Here is a 22,234-nt window from a genome sequence, read left to right on the forward strand (position 1 = left end):
GGTACTGATCGCATCACCTTCAAAAATGGATAAGATTGAGAATGTGTGTACCTCCACATCCCCCTGCATGTGCCTTCATGGTACGTGGAAGGGGAACTTTACCTACCTTTCACCTTACTCCTGTCAACCAACCCATCCTCTCATAAATGCTGGGCAAGATCATACATGTAAGTTATGCACGCTACCATAGCCTCCAGACTCAACCTAACTACTCAGTAACCAATTCCCACCCTTCCATTCCAACCATATATTTTGGACATTTTCCATAATTTCATGCGACACCTGGTCCTCCACTGGATTGATTTGGTTTATTTTACTTCTCTGCCACGTTTGGCTAATTGCAAAGATGAGGATGAGTAATGATATGATTAAATTCATGAAGGGACACTCATATAAAACACCCATGTCCAGGCTAGGTTTAGAACCTGGGACCCCTGGAATCGCAGTGTGCTGTACTAACCACTCCACTATGGAGGTTGGCTAAATCACACTTGAAACCATAAAAATACATGTGTACATTATGTCGAAACTTCAAGCATATTAAAGAATTTCAGTCACTGAAGAAACAACAGTTCCTATTGATATTAATTAAAAGATGACCATTTGAAAAAAATGTGAGTTAATAAAGGAGATTACTGAACCAATATAAATTCTTCACTACAATTTTACATCAATTACATAATATTAGTTCAATTTCAATGAAAACTTCCTATCAGCCCACCCCTACAAAAAAGTAACTGCACCTCTTTATGGTTCCTGTGACACTGATAAATATGAATTATAATACGAGGGGATATCAAGAAGTAATTGAGTAATTTTTTTACAGCCAAACATTACTCTATTTTTCCACATAATATCGACTCACATTTATACATTTGTCCCACCGTGACACCAATTTTTCGATGCCCATGTGGTAGAAATTGTTCGGCTGGATGCGTAACCAACGACACCCTGGCTGCCCAGAAATCTGTAAGCAAAACCTTTCTTTCAGATGGGGTTGTTGTGAATTTTTTGGGTGGGGACGATTTTGTGTTTTTCCATACCATACTCTGCCGCTTTCGTTCAGTGGTGTAATGAAAAACCTACGATTCGTCCCCGGTAACAATGCGGTCGAGGAATGCGTTTCCAGCCTTATGGTACCGGAGAAAATGCTCAAGACTGTATCCCATACGGTCCTCCATATGCTGTGGTGCGAGCTGTCTGGGAACCCATCTCGCTGACACTTTGCTATATACAAGTTCTTCATGGATGATGGTGTATGCACTGCCATATGAAATGCCCACTGCATCCGCTGTTGTTTGGATTGTTGACCGCCGGTCCTTATGAATCAATGCCTCCACGGTGTCAACATTGCTCTGTGTGTGGGATGTGCGAGGCCATCCAGACCGAGGTTCATCGAAGACATTTACACGCCCTGCGTTGAAGTTTGCACACCAGTTACAGACATTTGTGAATGTCATGCATGTGTCACCATGCACTCCACACAACTCTCAATAGATTTCAGGTGGTTTCTGTCCCTTTGACCACAGAAACCGAATCACACTCCGCAGCTCAACTATATCGAACGTCTCAAGCGTAGCTGCCATTTTGAAACAACTGCCTCTCGGCATGCACGAAGTGCACACACTTGCCATCTCGTGGAAAGGTGGCAAAATACATGTACTTTCAAATGTATATTTCAGTTTTTGTGAATACATTTCAGTTTGGCTGTAAAAAAAATTACTCAATTACTTTTTGACATCCCCCTCGTATATGCTACATACCTTTCTTATACTGACAGTCTCGTCTGGATTGGAAACAAGTTCAATCTCGACACGTTCCATCAGCCCAGCCAGCTGTTCCCTTATATCACGTGCTCTCTTCATGGATCTGCAAAATAAGAAAAATTAAGAACTTTTATGACAATCTCAAAGTGTCATCACACTACGGGACATTTACATCATTCACTTTGAGAATAGTATAACAAGGAATAGGGTATTTGCTTCATTGTTACAACTGCTAAAATACAACTCAAAGTAGCCCATATTTTTGCTAATATGTAGAGGCACATATTTTTGGTAAATAAAAAAGGAAAATTTCGGTACAAAAACAGAGTCAATTTCGGGTTCAAAAGCAGTAAATAAAATGAAATTTCACTGTTATAGTGGTGAAAAAGCAGCATATAAAATGACATTTTGGTTTTAAAAATGTGAATATAATCTCAAATTTGATTTAAAAACTGCACTATTACACAAAATAAACATATCCCTTCTAATAGCACATTAAATCATTACCAGAATATTAAGTTTATTCCTTTATAAAAGGGGTCCATTTTTGCTTCACAAATGTTTGCAGCAGAATTAATCAATTTTCTCTGAACTGCATAACTCACAGGATACTTCCGACTTCAGAAAGTGTCACGTCGGTATATAAACGGCAAATTTCGTGTTTAAGGGTCTATTTCTCATTTTGCAGTTCATTTCGCATCATCTCGTGACAAAACAGGTTTAGGAAAATGCACCTCACACCTTTCAGAAACATGAAAAATTAACATTACAATGTGTTATTTCACATTTCGTGTTTTCGTCAAAAACGAAATATGCATGCCTCTACTAATATGTTTCTCAGAACTGGGACAGAATAATCTGCTATTTTCTTGTTATTTCTTCGAATTATATTTCATGAGCCTTCGTTTTGTAAAGAGGATGTATAAGTCACCTGGTTACAGATATTAACTAAGGAGATAAATAAGGATTCAGTATTTTAATGGAACATTTGCAATTTTATATCAGATTAGTAGAATATTTGTTATCAAGTGTTGGTACTTTACTGGTATTGGTTAAAAGTTTATATCAGTTCTTCCCAACATCACAGTATTTTGAAATTTGTCTCACTCACCATAAAACTGCAATAAATAGCATACTAATTTTCTTTTTTCAGACTCGTCGTAAATTGTCTTTGAGGTGTAGAATTCAAGGCTCAGGTTATATTCCCAATTGAGTCAACACACACATTTTTATATAAACTTTAATTAACTCTGTGTGTAAAACGTTACTTCTTACAGCTACACACATATAATGCAATTTCAGAGTAGTTTTTCTTTGTTTAAATCCAACATCTGCAGTTTGGTCAAAAGTTATGAATATTAGTATTGAGCACATGGGAAACAAAGAATTGGCCGCCACCCACTTTCAAATAAATTTTAAAATTTGCACTCCCTACTTGCCTGTATTGAATGAAGTTCTCGTAGCACCACTGAGTAGAAAAGTCGCTTTCCATCCACTGGTTGTATATGTTAAGCAGTGTTAAGTGGTCTCCCCCAGGAACAAAGAAATTCTTCCTAGCTGTATCTGCATGAATGATTTTATCTTTTGGACGATAAAATATTGCACTGTTAACTGACAACATGGAAGCTATGCTTAGGATTTCTTCTGAGCATTTGTATCTGGAAATATCATTACAAAAGATATGTATAACTACACAGCACTTACTCTTTTATAGTTAAAAAATAAGGTAAACATCTCTAAAAAGGTGAAGAGGTTATAAATGGTTGGATCCTAATTCTTCTCTCAAATGTTATAGAACTGTTTTCACTTAGTTCAGAGATAATTATAAATTAAGGCATTACAATTTTGGTCAAAAGGTTTTAAAACTGGTTAGGGTCAGATTTAAAAAGATAAAAAGTAGTAATTAGAGTCTGCTTTTCTCTTTTTTTTAACCCCTTAACCACTTTTAATGTCAGTGATCCATGAAACGAGTTCGAAAATATTGGAAAGAAAAATTGAGATTCAATCACTTGTATGTATATCAGGCCTTTATAGCTTTTCTTTTTTCTTTTTTTCAACATTTACATCAGTGGTTATATAAACATTTAGGAAAGTACTTACTCTTTTATTTATTTTTTAATATACTACTACTACAGAAAATGCTGGTATATTTTACAAAATTAATCAAAATATGCATGATACATACCATAACTACCAACATGATTTGTAATAAAATAATAATTACATTTACATACAATGTCTCCAAAAGTCATTACGAGATGAATGTCAACAAGAATTCAGTTTGCTGTTAAGATGGTCACAGGCTAGTTTTCACTATTTAGCCCCCTGTTTCCTCCTTTCTTACCTTGCTTTTTACTTTTAATTATCCACAACCTGGGTATTTTACAGATTATACAAAATGGTATGCTTGAACACAGTAACAATTTAAACTCATTAAGAACAGTGTAAATGCTAATACCGTATATAACTGCAACTCTACCATATGAATCTAGCAGGATTCTGCTTAAAATATTCATAGACTCACATCTTTGCTGCACAATACCAGTGTAAAATTTAAGTTACATATTTTGAATAATGTGAGGGATATTTGGATTTTACAAAAAAAACTGTTGGAAGGCATTTTGCACACTGCCCAGTATACTTGGACTCTAGAAAAGTACTGGCCAGTATAAGCTATCAACTTTGAAGTAATGTCACAACAGCTTAAACCCAGTTTAATAAAATTTTATATAAAATCCATTAATGACTTACTTTTCTGAAGCTAAAATCATTTTCCCCATCATTGGATCCACTGGGAACTCAGCCATCCGTCTTCCTAGCTTTGTCAATTCTCCATGATGATTTAGGGCACCCAAAGCATACAGCTGCTCCAATGCCAGAACCTAAGAAGAGAAGAGAGAGAGACAAAAAGTGTTACTAATATGGAATGGAGAAACATGAAAAAAGAAGGATGACGTTCTGAAAGTCGAATGAGTTTAACTCGTTAAACAAGTTATTGGCTGTTCCATAAGTCCTGGTATGAAGAATGTGAAGTTTGTTAAGGCATTCCTCAAGTCAATTTTTGTGCAGTGCATCAAATTTGTTCTAGCATGGAACACAAGAGCTGACAGGATAGTTTGTTCTGTGAAGACCGTCTGCTACTTGCAGACAATGCATGTGCACAATGGCTTCAGTTCAGAAAATAGAATATGATTTGAACAGAGAGCGATATGAAGCAACATGCACAAGTTAACTGTTCTTAAAATGTGATAAAAATGAGCAAGAACGTTTGCAGCCAGGTTTATTTCTGCTAGAAGGACATGACACAGACGAGACCAATTATTTTGTTAATTTGTTTCTTTTCATAATTGGAAAAAGAGAGACGCGGTAGTATATATACGGAGAAACTAGTACTCACTTTTATCCGCGAAGCTGTTTTTTCTTCTTTTTCGATTAATTTCAGTGGCCACTGCCACCATCCTCGTTGGAACTTGCTGCGCTGTTGCTTGGCGTGCGTCTTTTGTTCGTAGTTCTCTGGCTGCCGTTAGGTGCGCTGTTAGGTGCGCTGTGCATCTTGGTGCGTCGTCTGCTATTTCCGGGTGATAACTGCTGCAGTAGTGGAATCCAAGTGTGGTGCGCTTGCCCGCTATCGATGTTTAGTTCGTGCGGGAAGTGCATTATGGTGTGCGTTTCCTTGATTTTGGTGTCTATGAGCGTGTGGGCAGTGTGTTTGACTCGAACCTTTTGAATTTTATGGCTATTGTATTTGATATGTCTAGCAAGACCAGTAGTGGGTTGGGCTTTTTTCGCATCTGCTAGGTGCTGTTGGATTCTTTCATTGACAGATCTGATGGACCTGCCGATGTAATGAGCCTTGCATTCACACTCTGCATCATATACACCTGGGTTGTCAAGGGGAGAGAGGAAATACCGTTTGTGCTTGTTCAGTTTATCAGTTATTTTGGAGTTGGGTTTGTGCGCTACTTTGATGCCAAATGGGAGAAGGGCTTTGGCTATGCGGTTGGAAGTGGTGGGATGGTAGGGGAAGGCAAACCATTTATATTGGTCGCTGGGGGTTGGTTGTGGCTGGGTTGCTTGTGGATGGGTTGATTGTGGTAGGTTAGGGTGTCTGACCTGTATTTCCGCCTTACTGCACCAAGTGGAAAGTTGAGATTCAGTGTAGCCAAGTTTCAGGGCTATTTCTGTGATGGTGGCTATCTCCTCTCGTAGATCCTCTTCTTGGCCACAGTAGGAGAAGGCTCTTCGATAAAAGTTTAGCCACACATTGGCTTTTTGCTAAGGGGGATGGCTAGAGAGAGCATGTATGTACTGGTTGCCTGCATCCGGTTTTCTGTAGACGGTGGTTGTGAATTTGTTAAGTGCACGGCTGATGGTGATGTCCAGGAAGTTGATTTTACCACGTTTTTCATGCTCTACGGTGAAGTTGAGCCTGGGGTGGATGCTATTTAGCTTGTTCACTAGGAGGTTGAGTTCTTCTGCCTTTTTGTATACAACTATTGTGTCGTCCGCGTACCTTCCATATTGGATGTGTTGTAGTTCTGGAGTGTGGAGTATCTCTTTTTCAGCCAGGTGCATGACGATGTTGACTAAAGGAGCTGATAGCGGGTTGCCCATCGCAAGGCCCTCGGATTGGTTGTAGAATTTATCTTCAAACTGAAAGTAATTGTGTTTTAGACAAACTTCCAATAGCCTGGTTATCTCTTGTACCTCTAGGGCTGGGATTCTGTTAGTTGTCAGCCATCTTTCCACCGAACGCAGTGCTAGGTCTATGGGGATTGAACTGTACATATCTACTATATCAATGCTGGCTAATTTTGCACTGTCAGCTTGCACTATTGAAGTTACCAGATTTTTAGCATCGGCACTGTTGCGGAACACGTACGTTAGTTTGTGGTTGAATTGAGATATTTTGCTTTTTAGCCAGTTTGTTAGGTGGACTGTGGGGTAACTGAAGCCAGCTATTATAAGTCGCATGGGGATTCCAGGTTTATGAGTTTTAGGAATGCCATAGGCAATGGCAGGTGAAGGGTGGGGGTTGAGGAGGAATTTGTGGTCTTGTTCACTAAGTATGGCACTAGATTTCACTGCATTTTTCACAATTCTATTGTACCTGTCTGTGGGGTCTTTTTTGATGACACTGTACGAGTCACTGTTTAGTTTGTCTATCACTTTCGTGGAGTAATCACCTTTGTGCATGATTACGAACTGGTTTGTTTTGTCAGACTTTAGACACCAAACATCATTGGTGTTCAGCCATTTGCCAAAATCGGAGAGGACAGAAGAGATTTCTTGGTGCACTGGATTTGGTTTCCTGGTTTCACTGTTGGTCATCACTTTTTGAAAAATTCCTGCTGCTGACATTCTGATGTTTTCCAAATCTTGGGGTTTGGGAGCAAAACAAGCTGCTTTTTCTGCCGCACATATGAGGTCGAGGGTGGGTGGTTTACTGTTTTGTACATTAAACTTATCACCGTAGGCAAGGAGTTCTTTGAATTTGTTGGGGATTGAGAGGTTCGACAGATTTATTATGTTTTTTTCATGTCCGTCATCTGGGTTGATTGTATTCTCACTCGGCCATGTTCCTCCCAAGTGGTGAAGTTTGTTGCGTAGAGACCTAGTTTTTTGGTTTTCCAAGATTTGCAGCATGTATTCGATGTTATTCTTTGCATGCTCCCACTTAGCGGGTGGTAGCGTGGTTTCCAGTCTATTTCTTTGTCGTTCGCACGTGTGAGACAGTCGGCGAATTTCAACATGTTTGTCGGAAATAACGGCGGAAAGCGCACGTTTTTGTGAAATATGGATAACGTTCTTCATTCTGTAGCTGCTATTTTGCACTTTCCACTGGATGAACTTGTGAAAAACATCGCACCATTTGCACGCTTTCAAGAAAATTACGTCCAATCGACGCACGAGTAACTTACGTTCGTTCCGTTCGTATTCCCGTAATTCCTTCACACGCGAAGGTTCTGTATTCATAATTGGGAAAAGAGAGACGCGGTAGTATATAAATACGGAGAAACTAGTACTCACTTTTATCCGCGAAGCTGTGTGGCTAAACTTTTATCGAAGAGCCTTCTCCTACTGTGGCCAAGAAGAGGATCTACGAGAGGAGATAGCCACCATCACAGAAATAGCCCTGAAACTTGGCTACACTGAATCACAACTTTCCACTTGGTGCAGTAAGGCGGAAATACAGGTCAGACACCCTAACCTACCACAATCAACCCATCCACAAGCAACCCAGCCACAACCAACCCCCAGTGACCAATATAAATGGTTTGCCTTCCCCTACCATCCCACCACTTCCAACCGCATAGCCAAAGCCCTTCTCCCATTTGGCATCAAAGTAGCGCACAAACCCAACTCCAAAATAACTGATAAACTGAACAAGCACAAACGGTATTTCCTCTCTCCCCTTGACAACCCAGGTGTATATGATGCAGAGTGTGAATGCAAGGCTCATTACATCGGCAGGTCCATCAGATCTGTCAATGAAAGAATCCAACAGCACCTAGCAGATGCGAAAAAAGCCCAACCCACTACTGGTCTTGCTAGACATATCAAATACAATAGCCATAAAATTCAAAAGGTTCGAGTCAAACACACTGCCCACACGCTCATAGACACCAAAATCAAGGAAACGCACACCATAATGCACTTCCCGCACGAACTAAACATCGATAGCGGGCAAGCGCACCACACTTGGATTCCACTACTGCAGCAGTTATCACCCGGAAATAGCAGACGACGCACCAAGATGCACGGCGCACCTAACAGCGCACCTAACGGCAGCCAGAGAACTACGAACAAAAGACGCACGCCAAGCAACAGCGCAGCAAGTTCCAACGAGGATGGTGGCAGTGGCCACTGAAATTAATCGAAAAAGAAGAAAAAACAGCTTCGCGGATAAAAGTGAGTACTAGTTTCTCCGTATTTGTTTCTTTTGTTACAACTTAAGGAATGCACCAAATTGGCATTCACATCTATGAATCTCATGGGGTGGGACAGATAACAACATTACATTGAATTATCCTAATGTTATTACTCTCCACTACTACAATTGTGATAATTTTCTGTAGGCTTACAATAAGCTACAATTATATTTTAAATGCCTATAGAACACTAGCAGTATATTTCTTGAGGGAAAGAAAATTTAAAACAGTTTACCTTGTTCCAAGTGAACTACAATTTAATAAAATGAAATGCTGTGACAATGAACATATTCTTTCCCTGTCCAGTAAAATTTAGTACATAATATATTTAGTCTGCTTGTTCATGATGATGAGTGCTGTGTTGTTTTTGTAATTGTATTTTTTGATACTTTGCATCACTTTTCAACCTTTCAAGATTAATGGCAAAGATAAGGATGAACAAAGAATTGATGAAGTAAATGAAGGAACAAGCACACTGAAACATCAATGCCTTGCTTAACATTTAAACCTAGGGGAAGCAAACTTTCTTACTTCTGAAAGATTCTATGAATCAAACCTTCAAATGCAAAAAATAAAAATAATAATAGTCAGGGCTGAGCCAATACCACTTTGAACCAATGCCAATACTCTTCCCGTCGCACCAATTCTGACACAATGCTTGACAATTGTAACAATTAAAATTTGTTCAAAATATCGATGAAGACTGATTAGTGGGTGAGTATTGCACTCCAATTACAAGCCTAAATTTACTAGAGTTCTGTTTCGAAATATTCAAGAATTATCTCAGAATATTAAAATACCAGTTATGTAACCACACAATATTGGTGCAAAAAAAAGGAAACTGAATTTTTCATAACTCTCAGGATAATTAGATTGTGAAAGTACCACACACCATTTTTATGAATCCCTGAAAGTGTCACACAGCATTATTGTGGACCCCGTGAAAGACCAAAATGCCGGAAAAGTGTTGGCTATTATTGGTAAATAAAATCCAACGATACTTTCCGATACAAATACATCGCATCAATATTTGTAGTAGTTACCAAAGTTTCATGTGGTGGAGGATCCAAAAAATCGAAGTGAATGAGATCATGAATGCCCAGAGCTTTCAGCAAGAGAACAGCATTCCCAAGGTTGATTCTCTGGATCTCTGGAATCGTGTTGTCCTCCAATTCATGCTTGTATGCCCAGGCAGTGTACAAACGGAAGCACTTCCCAGCTGCTACTCGACCTGCACGTCCAGCTCTCTGGTTAGCAGATGCCTGAAAATAAAATAGAATGGCACAAAATGAATGATGTTATGTTTACTTTATAAAATGAGGGTGTATTATATAGATACAAAATTTTCATAAAATCATTAAAAACTGAGATAAAATCAAAACGTGTGCCTTGTTTTGTCCATTGAATTTTTAAATCAACCTCAATCCTTCACGCATGGGAGAAAAGGGTTAACCTTCTCGGGATGGATGGTAGCTATGTTCTCCACTTCCATGTGGCAGCAATTAAAAGTGTCATTCTTTGATTGATTGAGGATTGAAAGTAAAATTATGGGTGCACCAGCACCTAGGCTATTTATCCCGTCACATTATATGGAGTCCAGCCCTTACTGTAGAAAAAATCTGAGGACTAGATCTTCTTACCTAGTTAAAACCAGGCTGTAAAGGGCCACTCAGCCTGTCCTACAGAGGGTTATACTAGCCATAGGGCCAGATGCTACTTCCTTGTTGGCCTGCAAGTCTGCAGTTACCAGAGTGTGAGATTGACTTTTGGGTGCTCTCTCAGGACATCCTTTACATCCCCACGCTATTAAAAAAATACACATGATATTTCAGTTCTGTATTTTCTGTTCAAATATCTCCACATGAAGATGATATTCTCGAATTACAAAACAATATATCCATTGTTAATATTAGTACCAAGCACAAATTGAAAAGGTTTTTGTTTCCCTCTGAGTATTATGGGATAGATCTTATAAATAAAATGAGCTATAACTCTTCAACCAGCACGTTCTGCTTCTATATTTTACTTTTACATGTAATAATGAGAACAAAAGATCACATTCACAATATGCGAAATTAGGGGTCCAGGGGGAAAAAACCCCAATTTTCAAAAAAATTTCCGAAAATTAAGACTTTTGAAAATGTTGCATAATTTCATTATTTTCAAAAATGGAGGATGCGTATTATATGTCATCAAAGTTTGACCTTTTGTCATGCTTCCATGCAAATTTCATCCATCCAGTGTCCATGGAGCCAACTCTTGAAGCAAAACTCAGGAATTTTTTTTTCTGAACCAGGCAAGAATGCTGCTCTCTTAAATTATTATTTTTCCATCCCAAGAAGAATCACCCTATTTGCAACAAACCTTTGCATGGTTGTAGGAATGTACCATTGCCACTTACTACATTTCTTTTGTTTACTCTGGACTATTGCGTTGGCCAAAGATGCATGCCGAATACCACTTTTTTTTAAACCTTTAGACCGCCGAGCGGGTTTTCTAAAGTAGCTTCTCTCTGGCTGCCGTCTTTGCACACGATTTTTAAATTTTACACTTATTTCAGAAAAAATGTTATGTCTCTGAGACTATTTGAGCGATCTACTTCGGGTAACTTTTGCCTTGCAGCTAGAACATCAGGGCATGCAACCGTGCAGGAATCAAAACGCCAAAGCCAATAAGAGGGATTGGGTGGGCCGCGGCCCTCAACTTTCAATGAAAAAAATCATAAAAATGTTTTGTTTTTTTCACATATTCGATAATGTAATGCACCCAGGAACATGAAATGACTTTCATTCGGTTGAGAAGGACCATGCTTTGAAAATACGGCTAAAGTTTGCCTCCCCTTCCCAAAATAGCAGGGAAAGAGGGGCAAACTCCCAATTTTTATGATTTTTTCATTGAAAGTTGGGGGCTGTGGCCGCCCAACCCCTCTTATTGGCTTTGGCATTTTGATTCCTGCACGGTTGCATGCCCTGATGTTCTAGCTGCAAAACAAAAGTTACCCAAAGTAGATTGGTCAAATAGTCTAAAAGTTATAACATTCTTTGTCACATAAGTGTACAAATTTAAAATTCGCGCCAGCTTCCATACGTAACTTTGGAGTTGGGGGGGGGGGGGGTTCTTCCACATGACATTTCAAAGTTCTACCTCAACATTTGTCAGCATTTACAACCTCACATACAAGTATGAAGGTCCTAAAAGCACATAAACTTTTTAATCAGCACGATGGGTCACCAGTGAACCATCGGCCGACTACGCCTATCTTTTCTATGGGTCACATGTGACCCATTGGCCGAGTAAAGGTTAAAAATAGATTTTTCTTCTTCCTTTAATTTTCATTATTGGGAGGTGCAATGTATACATTTCTCCCGTGCTAAAAGTCCTGTAATTCTGAAAAAGAAGCAAAACCGATTTCATCTCTCTACGACAATTACCTCTCAAATTATATATATATTATACTTTACTTTGTGCATTTTGAAAATTAGGTGCTTGAAAGGTTCCCATCCTCAGAAGTTTACATGTGGGGAAGGCTCCGATGCACTAAAGGCTAAAATAGTTTAAATGGGTTAAATGTAATAAAACTTGTATAAAATGTATAAAAATGCAAAAAACTTGATTTCTTGATCATTTCACTGTAGCAGTGAGCCATTTCTCAATGTGCTGCCCAACTTTTACCCAATGAACAGCTGCTTGGTAGGCACTGACCCTCAAAAGAGCTGTTGCATGACAGAGTTCAGTTTAGTTTCTTCATTATCTATCTTATTGTGACCAACAAAACATGAATATTGACAAAATCATATTGCATACAGTTTTTCAAATTTTTGGATCTACCTAGAACCTTACTCAAGAATGAAAAGGCTTCTTAGCAAGATGTTGCCTTAGGTACAAGAAGCTAGGTTAAAAAGTAAGGAAACCTCACACAGATAAAATATCCATGATGGAAAATTATTGTCCATATTCTGCTTCCCACAACCTCTTGTGATCGGATAACACTGGTCTACATATGAAAAAAAATATTCTGCTGACTTAGATATTTTAACTGATTCTATATAATTTGAGGTCGCTGATTCCAAATATGTAGTCAGAAAAAGTGTATCACGTCACAATTTTTCACAAATTACATTTGAAAATTTTCACAATATTATAATACTGGGCTAAACTCCAACAATTTTCCATATATATATCTGCACATAATGACATTTCTTTTTCTGCTGACTTAGATATTTTAACTGATTCTATATAATTTGAGGTCACTGATTCCAAATATGGTCAGAAAAAGTGTATCACGTCACAATTTTTCATAAATCACATTTGAAAATTTTCACAATATTATAATACTGGGCTAAACTCCAACAATTTTCCATATAGATAGATATCTGCACATAATGAAATAATAGGACTATACATACATAGCTACTATACGTAGCTGATAACAGGTATTAAGTTGCATTGTTTCACAATTCACATTTCAAAATTTTAAGAAAATGATATCCGGATACATTCCAACAGCACTTGCAAAGAGAATGCGACGTAGTCAGATGTCCATGCAGAGTATCACGTCACGTTGTTTAACAAACAAGTTTCTATTTTCTCAATAGGGAGTTCTTAATGGACAAAAAGTTTAGGCAATTCCAGCAAATTGATCAATTTGTTTCACGAGCAGATACAGTCAACACCTGATGCCTGTACTACTTATGCTAAACTTAACATACACCACAGAATAGCACAACATGCATACCTACTTAGGCAAAAATTTTCGTTTCTTGATTTTCTGGAGTAGGTGGCCTCAGAAACGTCACGCTGCAAGCACCAGCAATAGTCGGCCATCATGTTTTCATTCCATATCCCCTGATATTGGTGCTCCATGGTTTTTATGTCTTGATGGAAGCGTTCGCCCTGTTCTTCACTTACGGCACCAAGATTGGACGGAAATACATCTAAGTGTCTGTGCAGGAAGTGAAGCTTGACACTCATATTTACTACTAACTTTTCAAACATCACCAACAAATTTTCAACTAGAACCTCGTAGTTGTGCACCCTGAAGTTTCCAAGAAAGTTTGTAATGACATCAGAAAAGCAACACCATGCATCTTTCTCTGTGCGGTTCATTGTTTGTAAGAATTCTTCACCTTTCGTTAGCATCCTTATCTGAGGACCATGAAAAATACCTGCTTTTACTTTCTCATGCGTCAATGCAGGAAAATTTTGAGCAAATGTATTTAAAGCAAGCCCCATTCTTATCCAGAGCTTTTACATACTGCTTCATTAATCCAAACTTAATGTGCAGTGGAGGAAGTAACACTTTCTTAGGATCAACAAGCGGCTTGTTCTGGATGTTTTTCGCCCTGACTTCAAAACTTTTCCTGGCAGACCACAGTCTTCGTACCCAATGTTCGTTCCTTGTTCGACTGTCCCATAAACACAAAAAGCATGAATATTTCGTGAAACCTGCTTGTTGACCAAGTAACATTGAAATGACCTTGAGATCTCCGCATACAAGCCAACTGTCATTTGCATACTTTATCTTTCGAACAGTTCTTTCATTGTTTCGTAGCTTTCCTTCAATGTACGGAGTGGCCAACAGGAATGGATGCTAACTTATTGCCATTATGCAGCAACACACACACTTCAAATTCCTCTTCTAGATATCAATAAAAAGCCTCCATTCTTTTGCATTATACGTACATTTCATAGCTTCAATTAGTCCCTTCACATCTGTACAATAGACAAGTTCTTCGTCCCTTTGAAAATATCTTAATAGATGCCTATCTCTGTCCCGATACATGAAGGTTGTTCCAGACACTAACATATTTCTTTCCTTTAGTCTACACAGGTCCTGCATACTTTATGAGGTGCCCAGGATTTATCTTGGTCACATAATTTATTTCCGAAATATTCACTATATGCTTTCCTTACAAAGTCAGTAATATTTGTTCGAATAACTGATTGAAATAACATTCATTATAATATTCAATGTGCTGCCATCTTGTGACCTCTTTACGGACTACGTTGTTTCATTGCTCTAAATATACGTCCCTAATATTAGATAATTTTCTATTTTCCTCCGAAACCTGACGTGATAGAAAAAAACGGATTTCGGTTTTGGATTTACCACCCTCGAATTACTTAAGAACAACCATCAGCCTCCAGTCAGCAAAATGGACGTAGACCAGTGTAATTTATACAACTAAAGTAAGGTACATATAATTCATGCAGTCTTATTTTTTAATTTTGTTCCTATCAGCAAAATAACCATCTACATTTCTACAATCAAAAACACCAACAGCTTACGAAGGATGTTTATGACAAGACAGTTTTCTGCACTTACCTTTGAAATAGGAACCACGACAAGAGACTCCATTCCAGTCCTTGAATTGAAGTTATTCTGCTTGCAAAAACCAGGGTCAATAACGTATATAATGTTATCTATTGTCAAAGATGTTTCAGCAATATTTGTAGCAAGAACGACCTGAAAAACATTCACATAATTAATGATTTCATGCATGAAAACATGTACTATGAAAAATGACAGCACATTATAAATTAACTAAATACATTGAATATTCTCATACAATGGCTAATTTTGCACATTACAAATTATTGCTCTTTTATGTTCCCCACCCCTTCTTATTCTTCCTCCTAAGAAAGACACCCCTCTCTCTCTCCCTCTCCTCTCTCTAAACAAAAACACACACATACAGTGAAGATATCCAAGATAAATTATTTTTCCCATCTTGTTGAAACAATAGCAAATGAAAATCATTATGCATGATAATATCTGAGATACACATGGTATGCAACAGTAATATGTGACATAATGCCAAAGAGCCTTGTAATCAAGGGGTTCCAGGTTCGATACCCGGTGGAGGCACAAGTGGTTCGGATCCCACTTTAAACTGTAGGTCCAGTCCCAATTAGCCTTACTGTGCATAAAGTGGACTTAAAACACTAAATCAATCAATCAAATCAATAATGCCAAAGAGAGCATTTGGCACCCTGGAAATAACTGATAATATGGATTGAAGATTACCAATATAATATATAAAAATGGATGTATATGTGTATTACTTACGTCAAATTTAGAAGATTTCGCACTTCCGCATTTTACAATTTAATGGTTCAATCCTATTAATTTCGAAGACCCACTGTCTTCATTCACAAAAGGGTATGGCGTTTAAAGCTAAATTTCACGTAAGTAATTTTAAACAGCGTTTACCGCAACCATCATGAATGTATATGTGTATGTTTGTTCCGGTATAACTCTCGAACGTCTGGAGCGATTTCAACCAAACTTAGTACACGTATCACTTGCAATCTCGAAAGAAATACTGTGGGGGTAAGACACCCCTGACACCCATACAGGTGGGCATGGGAAGGGGGTGACATGTAAAAATAATAAAAAAGACCAATACTAGTGTGGAATCAATAGTTTTCGAGGTCACTAAGATGAATAGTGACTCTCCCAATGCCGTTCAACTCCAAGACACCCCTGGCACCCCTAGGGGTGGGGGTGGGAATGGGGTGACATGTAAAACAACTGATATTAGTGTGGAATCCATAGTTTTCCAGGCCACTGAGATGAATAGTGACACTCCAAATGGCGTTCAAGTCCAAGTTCATTTTACACTATAGTTACAAATCATTATATTCCTGTGTAATAGAAGACTGGGATAAATAAATACCCGGGCAACATCGGGCAATCAGCTAGTAAATAAATAAAAACTAGGAATGGACTAATATTAAATATTTCAATATATTATTTCATGCTGGATGCATGTAATATGCATATCATGTCATCATCTCCTGTAATTGGAGAATTGAAGGTTGTAAATAAGCATATCAACAAAGTACTGATATTAGGAATAGTCTGATATAGATAAAGTGAGAATATAAAATTTACAGATATAAATAACTGATCTTCTACAAACCCAATGTAAAATTACAAATATTTCATAAAGAATCTGAATATTTCATTAACCTCATTAATGTATGCAACCAGGTGACTGCAATGGGTATTGCTATGAAAACGAAACTGTACATTTAGGCATATATTTCACGAGTTGAGGATGCATAAATTAAATATTCAAATTCATTAAAAGCAACAGAATGGCAGAATTTTACACCAAACGATAGGCTACTTATTAGGAATGGGACAGATTAATTGGTAAAATTACAGATTACTTTATCGATCAGATATATCAATAAACATCTTAAAATTTAATATTGTGCCATTTTGTTATAATTTTATGAATACGAACATATAATCTCTATCCCATCCTTTTTTTTTTAAAGGAAATGTCTAAATATACAGCTTCTTTTCCATTGCAAAAGTTTGGTAACGTGCATTTATTAAGGAGGTCAGTGAACAATTTGTTATTTTACATCGGGTCGGTAGAATATCAGTTATCGGTATCGGCAAATTTTATATCGGTATCAGCCAAAATTTCATATTGGCCCATCCCCGCTACTTATAGAAATATATCAGTAAAATTATCGGTAATAACACAATGATATGCCTATGCTTGCTGATACTGACTAGAGTACCGATAAATCTGCCCCATCCGTACTGTCAAATACTGACATAAAATATGTCAAAATCAATAATTCTATGAGATATAAAATACCAAACATTTCACGAAGATCCTGAGTGACTTCTATTAATACATCTCCTTAGTTAATTAATATATTCATCAATTGGATAGGTTTCAATTGAAAACGGCAATGCATATTAGAAACTTATTTTACAAAATTAGGGTACATGAATTTTATATCTTCATATTAATTTAAAATAACAAAATAAAAATTGTGCACTTGATTATACGATTATACATGATTCATATTGCAAACTTATATATATATATATATATATATATATATATATATATATATTGTTTAGTAAATATTACTTATGAGTAGGGGTATGCATATTTCGTTTTTGACGAAAAAACGAAATTTGAAAGAAACACATTGTACTGTTAATTTTTTTTGTTTTTGAAAGGTGTGGGATGCATTTTGTGACCATCTTTTGTCACGAAATAATGCGAAATGAATTGCAAAAAGCGAAATTAACTCTTAAACACGAAATTCAAGGTTTATTCACCGACGCGACACCTTCTGAAGTCTGAATTATCCTGAGAGTTATGCAATTCCCGGAAAATTGATTAATTCTGCTGTTAATATTGGAGAAGCAAAAATGGACTCCTTTACACAGAAATAAACTTAATACTCTGATAACTACATAAATGTGCTATTAGAAGTGAAATGTTAATTCTGTGGAATAAATGTAGTTTTTAAATCAAATTTAGGATTATATTCACAATTTTAAAACCAATATGTCTTTTTATATACCACTTTTCATCCATTTTTTCACCGCTATAACACCGATATTTTATATTATTTACCACTTTTGAACCTGAATTTGTCTGTTTGTGCCTCTACTTATGAGCGATTGGGGTAGTCGTAGTATATTAATTAATAGGGGAATAATTAATTATATTCCTAGATTATCTTTATGATGATTTATATTAAGAATTACCAATATGGCTGCTCCACCCTCTATTAATTTGTTGGGGGAGATTAGTTTATTAAATAGAATTATTGGGTGATCATACTTTAGTTTTATGGGGGTTGCATTACTCTCTTTTTTAAGCGCAGGCTATACCTTATATTTATATTCATATACTCAGCATTGAATTACTAATAGACGGACATGTCTTTATTGAATGATGCTGATATAGTACCATTTACTCTGACTCATACTAATACAAACAAATACACAGCATCAACCTTACGATATAATAAACCGGTTTCTTAGAACATCTATGGGGGTTGTGAAATGTAAACCTCATTTGGCTCACAAGTGTTAACATTGACCAAGTAGCGAAAAATTCAAATCAGTCAACACGGCAACATACCTTCCGTGCTCCTGGAGGTGTCTGTTCAAAAATTCTGGCCTGCATGTCAGAAGGAAGGTTGGAATACACTGGAAGGATAAGAAGCTCCCTTATCTTGGAGCCCAAACGCCTCGTTCTCTCCTGAAGAAGTTCCTGGCAGGTCTCAATCTCCTCTTGGCCAGTGAGAAACACAAGGATGTCCCCCAGAGGCTGAGTAACATGTATCTGCAGCACTGACACAACGCATGCGTCAATGTAGTCTGCCTCAGGGGCTTTTGTGTAGTAGATATCAACAGGAAACCTGCGACCTATTAAAAATATATAAAATGATGATATCTTATAATATAAAAATGCAAGAATTAACATTATATTAACTAGTACATTGTAGGGATGAACGGTCGTAAATGTTTAACAATATGGATGAAGTACCAAAGTTTACACAATACTGATAATGTGCGGATTACTCACAATCAAATACAAACTAAAGGTTAAAAGATTAAAAATCAGCAACTTACGTGTGTGAGTATGAGATTTTTTCGAACTACGTTTCGAAGGTTATACTACCTCCTTCTTCAGGTTGAAACGATGTTTTCAGACACCTGACATGGTGCCTCGTCGTGAAAGTGATGGTTGAGGATTTAGGTTAAAATGGTATAGGAAGGACACTTTCTAAAAAAAGAATGTAAAATACACATACTAAAACCGCGCAATACTCTATAAAAACAAAAGAACGTTCAAAGCTGACGTCAGCGAACTGCCGATCGGTGCTCGGGGTAGGCGAATGCACGGTGTCAGCTCATACCTGGAGAAGGAAAACTCCTCCCCCTCAGTCTTTCCCAACTGGGGCTCGTGAGTCACCAATCCAAGGTGAAATCAACTTCCACCTCGGCGGCTTTCCTAACGTTCTTTTGTTTTTATAGAGTATTGCGCGGTTTTAGTATGTGTATTTTACATTCTTTTTTTAGAAAGTGTCCTTCCTATACCATTTTAACCTAAATCCTCAACCATCACTTTCACGACGAGGCACCATGTCAGGTGTCTGAAAACATCGTTTCAACCTGAAGAAGGAGGTAGTATAACCTTCGAAATGTAGTTCGAAAAATCTCATACTCACACACGTAAGTTGCTGATTTTTAATCTTTTAACCTTTAGTTTGTAAAGTTTACACATCGTGATAACTGTTATTCTACCAAAGAAAAGAAGCAATTACAAATTTGCCTAAAGAACAAGAATACTTTATTAATGCCTTTATGTAATATATAAGCAGGTGACTGCAAAGAAAAAATCCTTAAGACATTTATCTAACAAAATCAGGGTATGTGAAAAAAATATAATCATAAATAACATTATTTTGTACTAAATTATATACTATTTATAGATATATCACATCAGTACAATTATTGGTCAATACGGATAGAATACTGATTAATATGCCTCATTCCTACTATATACTGACTCAATGCTCACAAAATTCATTATTCTGAAGAGACAGTTATGAAGAAATTTCATCTAACTCTTTCAGGCAGCAGCCAATAAATAAACACATTATATATTAAGAATGGCAATTAAAAACAATGATTATTAATATTATTATTCACTGATCTGACATGATTTGGTAAAAAAATCATGAAAAATGTCAATGATCCATTCATCTCCTTAACTACTGTACATAACTAGGTGATTATGGTGGTTTCGTATTTCAAAATTGAGTGGCATATTAGAAATTTAATTTTCAATACCTTGGTACATAATTATTAGGAACATACATTATTTTGTTTCGGACGGAATGGTAATGTTCCCTTTTAGATTATTTCAAAGGGTGAGAGTGGATTTATCTAGTACAATTGGACTGAAATTTATAGTTTATTTACTGACAACACTTTCTTGAGTCTGGATGTTAAATTATCAGCAATTTTAGTGATAAGGCAATATGCCAATTAATAATTTTAACTTTTTCGTGAAACTTCTACAAAATAGTAGTAAGTCTTGAAGCTTTCCTGGCAACGAATGATGAAAAGATGAGAGAATCTTCTACAAAATAATTAAAAGATTACCTGGAATTCTAAATATTGGGGCATTATCAAAAAACTGAGAGAATTTGTCAGCATCCAACGTGGCACTTGAGATCAGAAGTTTGAGATCTGGCCGAAATCTTGTAATATCTTTCACCAACCCAAAGAGAATGTCTGTGTGGAGAGTCCTCTCGTGGGCCTCATCAATGATCATCACGCTGGAAAATTAGAATAATTATTTTGAATCACACTCAAGGAATATCCACAAAACTCATAAAATATCTATGTATATTTCAAAATAGAGTGAAAAATAACACAAAATAAATTTTACAGAAAAGTTAGCATAGTTTATTTCACATTAAAATTTTGAGAACACCAAAGAGGGAGGGAGGGGGAAGGTACTGGTCCAGATCAAACTTTCACCAGCCACTCCCCAATTACCCTTGGGTTGAAGGAATTTTCTTGAATTTTTTTTAAAAACCTCAAAATTACTTTTTAAAAGAAAAACCTTGCATGTTGTTCACAATCAGTTTAATCTTTTAGTAATTATTTGGATATAGATTAAGTGAAACATAAATGTAATAATGTGCCTCTTGCAACTATTAAAAAAAATATTCGTGCATTTTTTATTTTGTAAAGATTGGCCCCACAACTTAATGCAAAAGTTCATGTTATATCTTGTTAAAATCACTGATAAAAACTATTGTAGGTACAGTTTGCCAAACACCCCAGGTTTGATTCATGGATGAGGTGCATTTTCACATAACTTTTCTGGAAGAATTGATAAACGGGCACTGTTTAAATTTATCACCAATGCATTTTATGAAACACATACATGTTTGTAGCATTGAAACACTGAGAAACTATATGAAATGTATGAGAGAAACAACATAATCTACACATCAAAGTTCACATTTTCACTATATTACAATACAGAGGTAATTTGATGTTATGTTTTTCAGGGGACCAAGGTGAAAAACTTATGTGGGAAAATGTAAAATCCGGGCATGTACACTATATATCCTCTGGGTGCAAGAAGATTTTTTGTGTAGAAAGTTCAGTTTGTCTGAGCATGCTTCTTTCTCTTCTCATTTTAAATGGCATGTATAAGCCATTCCAAAATGAGTGCACAACATTAAAAAGAAACAGTGAAACATTCTCATGTATAGTATGTCCAGAAAGTAAGTTCCGTTTGTAATTTGTGCAGCGTTGCGATCATGAGGGTGCTCATGCACACAGAGTTGTTTGGCACATTGGCAAGGTACAGAACGTCAGTTGGAGGAAAGATAGTAGTGCTGACGCCTCACAGTGGGTTGTGATAATGTTCAAGAAAATCGAGATGCTCACTGCATGTGGTCTGTGCTCCGATGTTTGAATGCAGGAAATGTGTCAGATTGGTGAGGTGTATGAAGAACACATCATGAGGGCCTCAATGATACAAAGAACTCAGTGGGTGACCATCTGTGGTGGCTGACGATTTGGTCCATGCAGTGGAAGAGAAGATTGCAGAGATCAAACGATTCAATGTGTTGGCACTTTCAGTGCATTTTCCACACATTTCCCAGTCACTGCTTCATGAAATTACCACTTCATCACGGGCGGCATTGTTCTATGATACAGGGATACAAAACATT

General features: G+C 37.0%; 1 protein-coding gene across 2 annotated transcripts in view; it reads right to left on the reverse strand.

The window, feature by feature from the left end:
* l(2)37Cb (DEAH-box helicase 16 lethal (2) 37Cb) overlaps positions 1-22,234 on the reverse strand; it is a 52,893-nt gene that overhangs the window by 4,340 nt on the left and 26,319 nt on the right. For both annotated transcript variants that reach the window (XM_083113553.1, XM_083113554.1), the window contains exons 10-16: positions 20,643-20,818; positions 18,610-18,896; positions 15,024-15,164; positions 9,742-9,960; positions 4,518-4,648; positions 3,206-3,424; positions 1,764-1,869 (exon numbers count right to left, since the gene is read on the reverse strand). In XM_083113553.1, coding sequence (XP_082969679.1) covers positions 1,764-1,869; positions 3,206-3,424; positions 4,518-4,648; positions 9,742-9,960; positions 15,024-15,164; positions 18,610-18,896; positions 20,643-20,818 — 1,279 coding nt within the window. The remainder of the gene's footprint in view (positions 1-1,763; positions 1,870-3,205; positions 3,425-4,517; positions 4,649-9,741; positions 9,961-15,023; positions 15,165-18,609; positions 18,897-20,642; positions 20,819-22,234) is intronic.

This window comes from Lepisma saccharinum, chromosome 27 (assembly GCF_977018435.1).
Source record: "Lepisma saccharinum chromosome 27, izLepSacc3.1, whole genome shotgun sequence".
Taxonomy (NCBI): Eukaryota; Metazoa; Arthropoda; class Insecta; order Zygentoma; family Lepismatidae; genus Lepisma; species Lepisma saccharinum.